Here is a 13,770-nt window from a genome sequence, read left to right as displayed (position 1 = left end):
TAAAAGAAGAAGGTAGATGGGTTACCGTCAGTGGAGGGAGAGGGAACCGGCAGGCAGTGCAGGGATCCCCTGTGGTCGTTCCCCTCTATAACAAGTATACCGTTTTGGATACTGTTGCGGGGGACGACTTACCAGGGGTAAGCAATGGGGCACAGGTCTCTGGCACAGAGTCTGTCCCTGTTGCTCAGAAGGGAAGGGAGAAGAGGAACAGAGCACTTGTCATTGGGGACTCCATAGTTAGAGGAACAGACAGGAGGTTCTGTGGGAACGAAAGAGACTCACGGTTGGTGTGTTGCCTCCTAGGTGCCAGGGTTCGTGATGTCTCTAATCGTGTTTTTGGGATCCTTAAGGGGAGGGGGAGCAGCCCCAAGTCGTGGTCCACATAGGTGCCAACGACATAGGTAGGAAGAGAGATGGGGATTTGAGACAGAAATTCAGGGAGCTTGGGTGGAAGCTGAGAGCTAGAACAAACAGAGTTGTTATCTCTGGGTTGTTACCCGTGCCACGTGCTAGAGAAGTGAGAAATAAGGAGAGAGAGGAGTTGAACACGTGGCTACAGGGATGGTGCAGGAGGGAGGGTTTTGGTTTCCTGGATAATTGGGGCTCATTCTGGGGTAGGTGGGACCTCTACAAACAGGATGGTCTTCACCTGAACCAGAGGGGTACCAATATCCTGGGGGGGAGATTTGCTAGTGCTCTTCGGGAGGGTTTAAACTAGTTCAGCAGGGTTTTAACAACTTCATTAAATGTTTTTAAGATAAAGATAGATAGTTTTTTGAAGAATAAAGGGATTAAGGGTTATGGTGTTCGGGCCGGAAAGTGGAGCTGAGTCCACAAAAGATCAGCCTTGATCTCATTGAATGGTGGAGCAGGCTCGAGGGGCCAGATGGCCTACTCCTGCTCCTAGTTCTTATGTTCAACCATGTATCTGTGATAGCTTATAATTACACGTGTCAATCATCGCCCTTAACTCATCCGTTTTACCTTTAATACTCCTGGCATTAAAGTAGAAGCCATCCAGCATGGTCTTACTTCCTTGAAACCTACTACTGCTGTATTCTCTCTGACCTGATTGCTTTTCTATGTTATACTGTGTCACTATTCTGCTATCAGTCTGCGTCCCCTCCCCCTGCCAAACTAGTTTAAACTCTTCCCAACAGCACTAGCAAACCCACCAGCAAGGATGTTAGTCATGATCCCAGGATCTATAAAAAAATCAAAACAGCAATAAAGCGGCATTGCAAGATATAGTACATAATTATTATAGTTTGCATATTATGAATCAACACATAATACATCATATAAATATGAAAATATAAGCTTTTAAAGTATTTTGTAAAGGTTTTATACGCTCATTTAGATTTCAGCCAAGCTCTCCTTATTCTCAAGTGACATAAGATTCACTGAAGCCCCTCTTCCACCACCATATACAAAATCAGCTCCTCTCCTCACGCCAGACTCTCTCACACGTGTCCTTTTCCCCAACGCTACCCTCCCCCAACTCACTCAGCAGCTTGGTTTTCACAACAGCCTTACAACAACACCGATCTCTCTGAGGCTTACAAGCTAAGCTACTGCCACTGTAAACTGTGCCAATTCACTGCAATCAAACAAGACTCAGGCTTTGCTCCATCCTCCTGCATAGCTAATTGTACTGTGTCAGAGCCTGCAAATTAATATCTTCATTTTATCGTATTTAGCAAGAGCTCTCATTCAGGCTTGATTCAATGAAGAACACATATAATAAATAAAAAATGTATCAGCCTGAACTGGCAGCAGGGGTAAGATGTCAAATTAATTTTTGAATATTAATTTATCTAGGCAAGGTTGTTTTGAGACTATTTCCTGACTGCAAAAAAAAAAATTAAGGGTGTAATTTCACTATTTAAAAGCTGAAATTCTGCAAGATTTCAGAAATCTCTCGGGCGATATACACGTGACCCACGGCAGCCTTCACGCCCAATTCCGGGGCCGATTCTCCCCCCCCAGGCGGGGCTACCGTGCGTTACGGCCTTGACGACGGTCGTCAAGGCCGCACGTCAAGCGTCACGCCGGCTGACGCAGCCAATGATGTCAGCTGCGCATGCGCAGGTTGGACACCGCCAACCCGCGCATGCGAAGGTGGCGTCTTTTTCCTCAGCCACCCCACAAGACGTGGCGGCTTGATCTTGTGGGGCGGCGGAGGGAAAAGAGTGCGTTCGTTACGGACGCACGGCCCGCGATCGATGGGCACCGATCGCGGGCCTATGCCCCCCTTGGCACGGCCGTGGTACTGCCGTGCCAATCGGTTCCTGACGGCAGTGAGCAGGTGTGTTTGCTGCCGTGTTGAAACGGGCGTGAAGACCCAGCCGCTCGGCCCATCGGCCTCGGAGGATCGCCGCTCGCCGTAAAAAACGGCGAGCGGCGATTCGTGGCACGGGTCGGGCGTGGGTAGAATAGTGGGAGGGCGTGAAAAATGTCGGGAGGCCATCCCGCTATTCTCCCACCCGGCGCGGGGGGCGGAGAATCGTGCCCCTCATCTTTACAAATGTGAGGTTATCCATTTTGGTAGGAATAACAGCAAACGGGATTATTATTTAAATGATAAAATATTAAAGCATGCTGCTGTGCAGAGAGACCTGGGTGTGCTAGTGCATGAGTCAGAGAAAGTTGGTTTATAGGTGCAACAGGTGATTAAGAAGGCGAATGAATTTTGTCCTTCATTGCTAGAGGGATGGAGTTTAAGACTAGCGAGGTTATGCTGCAATTGTATAAGGTGTTAGTGAGGCCACACCTGGAGTATTGTGTTCAGTTTTGGTCTCCTTACTTGAGAAAGGACATACTGTCACTGGAGGGTGTGCAGAGGAGATTCACTAGGTTAATCCCAGAGCTGAAGGGGTTGGATTACGAGGAGACGTTGGAATAGACTGGGACTGTACTCGTTGGAATTTAGAAGGATGAGGGGGGATCTTATAGAAACATAAAATTATGAAGGGAATAGATAGGATAGATGCGGGCAGGTTGTTTCCACTGGCGGGTGAAAGCAGAACTAGAGGGCATAGCCTCAAAATAAGGGGAAGTAGATTTAGGACTGAGTTTAGGAGGTACTTCTTCACCCAAAGGGTTGTGAATCTATGGAATTCCTTGCCCAGTGAAGCAGTTGAGGCTCCTTCATTAAATGTTTTTAAGGTAAAGATAGATAGTTTTTTGAAGAATAAAGGGATTAAGGGTTATGGTGTTCGGGCCGGAAAGTGGAGCTGAGTCCACAAAAGATCAGCCATGATCTCATTGAATGGCGGAGCAGGCACGAGGGTCCAGATGGCCGACTCCTGCTCCTAGTTCTTATGTTCTTTGTACTCCACCATCCCAAATTCGCCAGTTTTGTGTATTTTGGGGCTAACATGTTTCTCCATCATTAGATTTTCAACCAAAGTGGAGAATGAACTGGAAATTTGTGAAAATGTAACACTAATTTCAAAGTTTTATTGAACAAATTTATAGAAAGCATCTGTATTTATTTCTGCAAAAGACATTCACCTCAAAGGTGTGTTGAATCAAAGCTGTCTTCGTTTTGAATATCCAAAGGCATAAAGCCACCATATCTGGCTTGACAAATACTTGCTATAGCAGTTTCTAATATTTTGCATTTTACAAATGAAACCGAGATTCCCAATCATTTTCCAAACAATGTTTTCAAATGTGAATAGATTTTGCAGAAAAAACTAATGGCACAGGTAAAACAAGCTTTTGTCAAATATTAAGCATTTTCATGTCCTCCAGCAGCTCACTTGCTATGTTGTTGAGATCTGGGTTACGGTTGCTGCTAAGTTCTCGAATGCGCTGCTCTGGCAGTGATTCACGGATCTGGGTTGCCACTCTGGAGAAAACCTCTGGCTCAAGGATCAGAGACTGAATGAGCCGCAGAACATGGAGACAAACTTCTGCATCTGGATCTAATGAATAAAAACAGTATTAGTGGTCAGCGGCATTATTGCTAATTTTGTAAATGTTGCTAAAAGTTACAATAGGTTTGATTTTATGTTGGGGTGTAGGTCCTGCCCCCACCCAAGGGCAAACCCCTCCCCAGTTGGCAGGCAGTGATGTACCAAAAGAAAATTAATTGGCTTGAGGTGCGACCTCTGCCCCTCAGCAAAATAATAATAATAATCGCTTATTGTCACAAGTAGGCTTCAATGAAGTTACTGTGAAAAGCCCCTTGTTGCCACATTCCGCCGCCTGTTCGGGGAGGCTGGTATGGGAATTGTTCTGCATTACAAGCCAGCTGTTTAACCCACTGTGCTAAACCAGACCCTAAAGAAAGTCTGCCTCAGATAATTGCTAGCAAATCAGAGGCTGGCAGTGCCACGAGGAGTGGTGGCCACTGATGCTTTGCAGTGAGGTCTGCAGAAAGCTGTGCTGTGCTGGAGCTGGGACCAGAAATAAGTCTGTTTATCACCAATGCCAGGTTAGAAGATCTCAAAGGGGGAGGTGAGGGGGTGGGGCGCTGTGCGGCGACAAGAGGTAGACCGGCCAGGGGGGTGGGTGGTGGTGGGAATCCAAGGTGAGTGGATGACTTGGAGTGGGGTCCTCGGGGCCTGAGAAGCAGACAGCCACCACCATCAAGCTCTCGAGCTGAGCTCGTGCTTGCAGCAGGCCATCTTGCCGCAGGCTAAATCCCAGCGCCAATAGAATGAGTCCCTGAAGTGGACTTGAATTGGCCACCTAAGGGCCTCAGTTGGCCCATAGGCTGCACCCACCTCCCACCACCAGCCACTGATAAAGTTACAGTGGAGTGGGGGGAAGGTCAGCACAGAGCACATGGTAATTTACAGCCCCCACACCCTCGCAGCAAAGCCACTGCCTGGGGGCACCAAAAATCCAACCCGATGTATCGAACACTTCAAAAAAGAAATCAAATAAATCTGAAATAAAAGGTTAATATTAGAAATGATGAGCATAAAGTTGTCTGATTGTTGTAAAAACACAAACTGATTGCCTAATGCTCTTTAGAGCTGGTTTAGCTCAGTGAGCTAGACAGCTGGTTTGTGATGCAGAACAAGGCCAGCAGCGCGGGTTCAATTCCCGCTGTCTGGCCTCTATGTGACTTCAGACCCACACTAATGTGGTGGACTCCGAACTGCCCTCTGAAAGGGCCTAACAAGCCCCACCATATTGAATACCATTTGGAAGAAGCAGCTATGGTAAAAAGGATATAGAATATGCTCTGGGGACTTCCGGTGATGGCGATGTGCTGAATGGACGCACATCAAGTGGCTCTCCTCCCAAACGAACCCAACAAAGGCACTTTATTGAGAATTTCGGCTTAAAAAGCCTACCAAAACCCAGCCAAAGGCGAAAGATGCAAAAAAGGAATAAGCCTGGCAATAACAAACAGAGGGGACAGCGAGATATTAGGAGCAGCAGCGAAGGAAAGGGGCAGGAGCTGCGGGCGCGCAGACAGACAGCCCCACGAGGCGAGACGGAGGTTCAGGAGAACCAGAAGGGGGAAAAGCTGGCTAACCGAACAGCGGAGCAGGAACAGGATGAGGAGATCATTATCCTCCCGCACAGGGGAGAAGAATGGAGAAGCGTGCTGAAAAGGGAGTTGAACGACATGAAGGAGGTGATCAGGATGTAGCTGATGAAGGAGATGATGTCGGAGGCGGCAAACACAATGCAGCGAAGTATAGAAGGCCTGGGAAAGAAGGTGGAGGCACAGGAGAAAACAATCCTGGAGTTGGAAAAAGCTGCCTTGACCAGAGAGACAGGATCGTAGCTCTGGAAACCGAGGTGAGAAGGTTTGTAACGGTCTAGGGGAGCCTAAGAGGGAAAGTGGAGGACCAGGAAAACAGGTCCAGACGGCAGAACGTCAGAATAGTGGGCCTGACAGAGGGGATAGAGGGTAGAGACCCAATGAGGTACATCGCCCAAATGTTGAGCAAGCTAGTGGGCTTTCCAAATCCCCCAGAAATGGACAGGGCACGCAGGTCGCATCGGCCCAGGCCCAAAGCCGGGAAGCAGCCCAGAGTGATTATCGTGAAGCTACACCTGTTCCAGGACTGGTGAAAAATCTTAAGATGTTGGAATCGTGTTTGTGGGAAGGGAATAAGATAAGGGTGTACCAGGACATTGGGGTGGACCTGGCAAAAAAGAGGGCTGAGTTCAATAGAGCAAAATCAGCGCTCGACAAAAGTGGGATACGATTTGGGATGTTATTCCCGGCCAGACTCTGGGTAACATTCAAGGGCAAGGAATTGTACTTTAACACCCCAGCGGTGGCTGATGAGTTTGTTAAATCAAACAAATTAGGGGAGGAACAATCGAAACAATGATGAAAGCTGCAGGAAAAAAGGATCGAAACAAAGAGCGGAGGACAGACCGCAAACAGAAACAATAATACCATGAACTTTATGCATATGTTTTTGTTTTACGCGGGACTGCTGCCTCGTTTTTGGGCTCGTCTCTTCCCTCAATGTGATGAGGGAGAGCAGAGCAAGGGGAGCGAGAGTGAGAAAAGCAGACAGGAGGGCGAGAGAAGGGGTGGAAGGAGGAGGGTAAGGCAGGGCCAGAGCTGGGCAAGTACTGGGAGGGGAGCCACCGTACTAGGGAGGAGGGCCAACATAGGAGGGCAGAAAGAAAGGACGACCGCAGCGCACCTCTCAGAGGAGAGGGAGCGCCTGACACCGGGGGGTGGGGTGGGGGGGGTGGGCAAAGGGAAGGAAGAACACGGGGTGGGGGGGAAAGAGGGACACGGTCTGGGGGGGAAGAGGGACTGGGGGGAGCGCAGGACAAAAAAGAAGCAAAGGTAAGGTTGAGGTTGAGAAACAGAACAGACATAGGCCTCGGCAAGCATGGAGCAGGAGGAGGAACCAAAATGATGTCGCAAACAGCCACTCGGGAGGGCGTCAGGACGAAGGGAGACCCCGGAGTTCAGGGGCGCATCCACGTGGCGGACACATAGTTGGTGGCCATGTTGGGTGACCCCTGGACAAAGGGAAACCCCGGAGCTCTGGGGCCCGACTTCATGGTGAGAACGGCGACCGTGGCCATTTTGGATGGGCCCCGAACAAATGGAAACCCCGGAGTGTAGGAGCTCGTCCAACAGGTAAGTATGGGTGATCCCGGAGGAACGGGGGATCAGAAATTCCCCCTCCAGGATTGTTACCTAGAATGTAAGGGGACTCAACGGCCCAGTGAAAAGATCCAGAGTCTATAGAGAAGCCTAAAAGCCGACATAATCTACTTATAAGAGGCGCACCTGAGGGAGAAGGATCGACTGCTGGTGAGGAAGGGCTGGGTGGGACAGACGTACCACTCATGTTACGGGACGAGGGTTAGGGGGTAGCAATACTAGTCAACAAGAGGACGAGGTTTACAGAGACCAAGACAGTTACAGACCCAGGGGGATGGTACGTCATGGTCAGCGGTGTCCTGAAAAGGGCACCGGGGGTACTGGTAAATGTGTACGCTTCAAACTGGGACGACACAGAATTCATAAAGAAGACCATGGTGGAAATCCCCAACATTGAGACACACTGACTGATTATGCGGGGTGACTTTAACTGCGTGCAGGACCCACTGACCGACCGATCAAACCCAGGATAGGGAAAAAGACTGCATGGCGAGGGAACTGGGAGTTTTTATGGAGCAGATGGGGGCGATGGACCCATGGCCACCCGTATCGACCTCTTTGCAGTGGGGAAATCGGTGCTTCCAGGGATCACGGGAGCGGAATACTCCGCGATCGTTATCTCCGACCACTCTCCACACTACATGGATGTGAAGTTGGAGACAGGGCATGCCCAGCGCCCCACATGGAGGCTAGACGCGAACCTCCTGGCCGACAAGGTTTCTGCCAAAAAAACATCGTGGACCATAGGCGATTACGTTAGGAACAACCAAAATGGGGAGGTCTCACCCTCCACGTTTTGGGAGGCACTAATGGCTGTGACTAGAGGAGAGATCTTAGCCTACAAGGCAAGTAGAGATAGGGAAGAGAAGGTGGCCGGGAAGCGACTAGTGGACTCCATTCTGAAAGTCGACAGAAAATATTCCAAGGCCCCAACCGTAGAGCTGCTGGCGGAGAGGAAAAAGCTGCAAATGGACTTTAACCTGCTATCCATTATGAAAGCAGTGTACCAACTCCGCCAGACACGGGGGACCTTCTACGAACACGGAGACAAGGCTGGCCGCCTATTGGCTCACCAGCTGAGAAAGCAGGCAGCCACGAGGGAAATAGCGCAGGTTAAGGATAGCAAAGGCAGACTGGTAGCAGAACCAAAGGAGGTCAATCGGGCATTTGAGACCTTCTGCCGGGGACTGTACACCTCCGAGCCCCCCAACAAGGACGCGGGGATGAAACAGTTCCTAGACGGATTGGAACTACCGGTTGTGGGGGAAGACAGAAGGGGGCGGCTGGAAGCACCAATAGATCTGGATGAAATCACGGAGAGCATCAGCTCCATGTACATAGAACATAGAACAGTACAGCACAGAACAGGCCCTTCGGCCCTCAATGTTGTGCCGAGCCCTACTTAAACCCACGTATCCAGGCGGGAAAGGCACCGGGACCCAACAGGTTCCCGGCGGACTTCCATAAAAAATTTGCGCCAGTCCTGGCCCCACACCTAAGGGACATGTTCGCGGATTTACTGGCAAGGGGCAGTCTGCCCACCACGCTCGCGCAGGCCACAATTTCACTGATACCCAAAAAAAGATAAAGACCCGATGGAATGGGGATCATACAGACCCATTTCACTGCTGAATGAGGACGCGAAAATACTCGCAAAGATCCTGGCCAAAAGGCTGGAGGTCTGCGTACTGGAGGTAGTCGCAGAGGACCAAATGGGCTTTGTCAAGGGTAGGCAGCTCACAGTGAACATTAGGTGGCCGTTGAACGTAATAATGATTCCCCCCCGGGAGAGAACACCAGAGGTGATCGTCTCCCTGGATGCAGAAAAGGCCTTCGACAGAGTCGAATGGAAGTACCTCCTCGAGGTACTGGAACGTTTTGCGCTAGGAGTGTGGGTGAGATTCCTGTACAACGCTCCCAAAGCGAGCGTCAGAACTAACACCACCAGCTCTGAATACTTACAGCTACAGAGAGGAACAAGACAGGGCTGCCTCCTGTCCCCACTCTTGTTCGCGCTAGCGATCGAATTCCTGGCGATAGCCTTGGGGATGCGAAAAGCTGGACGGGCATCCGAAATGGAGACGGACAGCAGAGAGTTTCACTCTATGCAGATGACCTGGTCCTCTATGTCTCGAAGCAACAGGAGGGACTGAAGGCAATACTGCAGATCTTGAAGTAGTTTGGAACCTTTTCGGGCTACAAACTTAACCTGGGCAAAAGTGAGGCATTCCCAGTGAACCCAAATGGGGGAGGGACAGAGCTGGAGGGGCGCCCGTTTGAAACAAACCAGAACAGATTCCATTACCTGGGGATTCAGATAGCCAGAGACTGGACACAATTTGGTGAATGTATTATGGCAGCCATTCACCACTGTATTGCATTGTACTATGTTGTTGCCCTTGTGGGCTCCACCTTTGGACCATTGTATTGTATTACACCGTATTGTATCATGTTGGTGCCCTTGTGGGCTCTGCCTCTTTGGGAGAGGTATATCGAGCTGCTGCCCTGTAGGTGGCTCTCTCAGTGCAGAGCACTTGCAGGCAGGCACAGTTCTAGCTGATTAAAGCCACTGTTCACTTCAACTCTCCGTCTCGTGTGAATTGATGGTCGCATCACACAGATCTACAACTGGAACCTGACCAGCCTGGTGGAGGAACTAATAAAGGACCTGCAAAGGTGGGGCTCACTCCCACTGTCCCTGACGGGGAGAGTGCAAACGATCAAGATGAACGTACTGCCAAGGTCCCTCTTCCTGTTTAGATCCATACCGATCTTCATCCCTAAGGCCTTTTTCCAAAATGTAGACAGTTTAATCATGGCGTTTGCGTGTGTATTGACGGGGAGGCGGGGAGGGGGCTGGTTAAGATCCGAGAATTCCCAAATCAACACTGCAAAGAAGGAAAACAAAGGGGGCTTGGCTTCACTGAACCTACAATACTACCACGGGGCAGCAACGGCAGAAAGAGTGAGGGGATGGGTACACAAACCCGTCACAGAGTGGGTACAGATGGAGGAGACCTCCTGTAAAGGAACGACCCTCCAGGCCCTGGCTACATTGGCACTCTCAACAAGATACACAACGAGCCCAGTGGTAGTGGCCATGCTGAGAACATGGGCCCAACTGAGACAACACTTTGGGCGAACTAAAATGTCCCCCATGGCCCGCATCTGCGGCAATCACAGATTCCCCCCAGCCATGCTGGATGACAGTAGAGCATCCCGGGCCCCCAGAAACCACACTACTAGAGGACCTGATAGGCACAAGCAGCAAGGAGGGGGGGCTATGTGGGAAAAAATATGGACAGTTACTGGACAGAGCTTGAACACCACTGGACAAGACCAGACAAAATGGGAGGACGAACTGGGGACAAAGGTAGGGTGGGGATTCTGGAGCGAAGCACTGAGTAGGGCTAACTCCACCTCCTCCTGCGCAAGGCTCAGCCTAATGCAGCTCAAAGTGGTGCACAGAGCGCACCTGACCAAAACCCGAATGAGCAGGTTCTTCCTGGAGGTGGAGGATAAATGTGAACGGTACCAAAGGGGCCCGGCCAACCACACCCACATGTCCTGGGCATGTTGCTGGGTTCTGGACAGCCTTCTCCGAGGCAATGTCCAAGGTTGTGGGGGTGACGGTGAAGCCATGCCCGTGGCAATCTATGGTGTATCAGAGCAGCCAGAACTACACATGGGGAAGGGGGCCAACGCCCTTGCTTTCGCTTCCCTAGTCGCACAATGGAGAATTCTGCTCGGCTGGCGATCGGCAGCACCACCCACGGCTGCAGACTGGCTCGCTGACCTCTCGGAATTTCTCTACCTGGAGAAGATTAAGTATGCCACCCGAGGGTCAGGGGAAGGCTTCTTAGATACTTGGGGGCAGTTTGTTGTCCAGATCCAAAACTGTTCGAGGCCAGCAACAAGAAAAAAGTTACGAATAAAAAACAAGATAGATGAGGAACAAAAGGACTGCGCAACCCAGGGGGAGGGGGAGGTGGAAGATGGAAAGAAGGTGGGGAAAAGAGAAGGGGGGGGGGGTAAAGCAATGCACAGCTGAAGCCAACAGGGGAGGGGGGAAGGGACAAGGGAGTGCGCAAGGGAGGGGGGGGGGGCAAGGGTAGGGGGAGGAACCACAGACCGATCCAGAGTGTGGCGAAATGTATATAGGATCAATTAAAAGAAAGACAAAATAAACCTTTCTGTACAATAAAGTAAACTAACACGGGTAAGAAAAATGTGATGTATATATACAATTTTTAATAAATATGAGAAATGCCAATAAAAAGATTTTAAAAATAAATGGGAACCTGGATTGTAGTTTTGGGGTACGGGAGATTGAGAGTATAGAGGTCAGGAGCACAGATTTGACTTCGCAAGAGGGTGCCAGTGTTCAGGTAGGTGGTTTGAAGTGTGTCTACTTCAATGCCAGGAGTATACGAAATAAGGTAGGGGAACTGGCAGCATGGGTTGGTACCTGGGACTTCGATGTTGTGGCCATTTCAGAGACATGGATAGAGCAGGGACAGGAATGGTTGTTGCAGGTTCCGAGGTTTAGGTGTTTTAGTAAGCTCCGAGAAGGGGGCAAAAGAGGGGGAGGTGTGGCGCTGCTAGTCAAGGACAGTATTACGGTGGCGGAAAGGATGCTAGATGGGGACTCTTCTTCTGAGGTAGTATGGGCTGAGGTTAGAAACAGGAAAGGAGAGGTCACCCTGTTGGGAGTTTTCTATAGGCCACCTAATAGTTCTAGGGATGTAGAGGAAAGGATGGCGAAGATGATTCTGGAAAAGAGCGAAAGTAACAGGGTAGTTGTTATGGGAGACTTTAACTTTCCAAATATTGACTGGAAAAGATATAGTTCGAGTACATTAGATGGGTCATTCTTTGTACAATGTGTGCAGGAGGGTTTCCTGACACAATATGTTGACAGGCCAACAAGAGGCGAGGCCACATTGGATTTGGTTTTGGGTAATGAACCAGGCCAGGTGTTAGATCTGGAGGTAGGTGAGCACTTTGGAAACAGTGACCACAATTCGGTGACCTTTACGTTAGTGATGGAAAGGGATAAGTATACCCCGCAGGGCAAGAGTTATAGCTGGGGGAAGGGCAATTATGATGCCATTAGACATGACTTAGGATGTGTTGGTTGGAGAAGTAGGCTGCAAGGGTTGGGCACACTGGATATGTGGAGCTTGTTCAAGGAACAGCTATTGCATGTTCTTGATAAGTACGTACCAGTCAGGCAGGGAGGAAGGGGTCGAGCGAGGGAACCGTGGTTTACCAAAGAAGTGGAATCTCTTGTTAAGAGGAAGAAGGAGGCCTATGTGAAGATGAGGCATGAAGTTTCAGTTGGGGCGTCTGATAGTTACAAGGAAGCGAGGAAGGATCTAAAGAGAGAGCTGAGACGAGCAAGGAGGGGACATGAGAAGTCTTTGGCAGGTAGGATCAAGGAAAACCCAAAAGCTTTCTATAGGTATGTCAGGAATAAAAGAATGACTAGGGTAAGAGTAGGGCCAGTCAAGGACAGTGGTGGGAAGTTGTGTGTGGAGGCTGAGGAGATAAGCGAGATACTAAATGAATACTTTTCGTCAGTATTCACTCAAGAAAAAGATAATATTGTGGAGGAGAATGCTGAGACCCAGGCTATTAGAATAGATGGCATTGAGGTGCGTAGGGAAGAAGTGTTGGCAATTCTGGACAAGGTGAAAATAGATAAGTCCCCGGGGCCGGATGGGATTTATCCTAGGATTCTCTGGGAAGCCAGGGAAGAGATTGCTGAGCCTTTGGCTTTGATTTTTAGGTCATCATTGGCTACAGGAATAGTGCCAGAGGACTGGAGGATAGCAAATGTGGTACCTTTGTTCAAGAAGGGGAGTAGAGATAACCCCGGTAACTATAGGCCGGTGAGCCTAACGTCTGTGGTGGGTAAGGTCTTGGAGAGGATTATAAAAGATACGATTTATAATCATCTAGATAGGAATAATATGATTAGGGATAGTCAGCATGGTTTTGTGAAGGGTAGGTCATGCCTCACAAACCTTATCGAGTTCTTTGAGAAGGTGACTGAACAGGTAGACGAGGGTAGAGCAGTTGATGTGGTGTATATGGATTTCAGTAAAGCATTTGATAAGGTTCCCCACGGTCGGCTATTGCAGAAAATACGGAGGCTGGGGATTGAGGGTGATTTAGAGATGTGGATCAGAAATTGGCTAGTTGAAAGAAGACAGAGAGTGGTAGTTGATGGGAAATGTTCAGAATGGAGTTCAGTTACGAGTGGCGTACCACAAGGATCTGTTCTGGGGCCGTTGCTGTTTGTCATTTTTATAAATGACCTAGAGGAGGGCGCAGAAGGATGGGTGAGTAAATTTGCAGACGACACTAAAGTCGGTGGAGTTGTAGACAGTGCGGAAGGATGTTGCAGGTTACAGAGTGACATAGATAAGCTGCAGAGCTGGGCTGAGAGGTGGCAAATGGAGTTTAATGTGGAGAAGTGTGAGGTGATTCACTTTGGAAAGAATAACAGGAATGTGGAATATTTGGCTAATGGTAAAATTCTTGGTAGTGTGGATGAGCAGAGGGATCTCGGTGTCCATGTACATAGATCCTTGAAAGTTGCCACCCAGGTTGATAGGGTTGTGAAGAAGGCCTATGGTGTGTTGGCCTTTATT

General features: G+C 49.5%; 1 protein-coding gene across 3 annotated transcripts in view; it reads right to left on the bottom strand.

Annotated features, from left to right (window-relative positions):
• Positions 1 to 3,442: 3,442 nt before the first annotated feature.
• LOC119968581 (heat shock transcription factor 2 binding protein) overlaps positions 3,443 to 13,770 on the bottom strand; it is a 156,456-nt gene continuing 146,128 nt past the window's right edge. For all 3 annotated transcript variants that reach the window (XM_038801207.1, XM_038801209.1, XM_038801208.1), the window contains exon 8: positions 3,443 to 3,932. In XM_038801207.1, coding sequence (XP_038657135.1) covers positions 3,730 to 3,932 — 203 coding nt within the window. In that variant the 3' untranslated portion in view covers positions 3,443 to 3,729. The remainder of the gene's footprint in view (positions 3,933 to 13,770) is intronic.

This window comes from Scyliorhinus canicula, chromosome 7, assembly GCF_902713615.1.
Source record: "Scyliorhinus canicula chromosome 7, sScyCan1.1, whole genome shotgun sequence".
Taxonomy (NCBI): Eukaryota; Metazoa; Chordata; class Chondrichthyes; order Carcharhiniformes; family Scyliorhinidae; genus Scyliorhinus; species Scyliorhinus canicula.
Note: the sequence above shows the minus strand (reverse complement) of the source record. Positions and strands in the feature narration are given on the sequence as shown.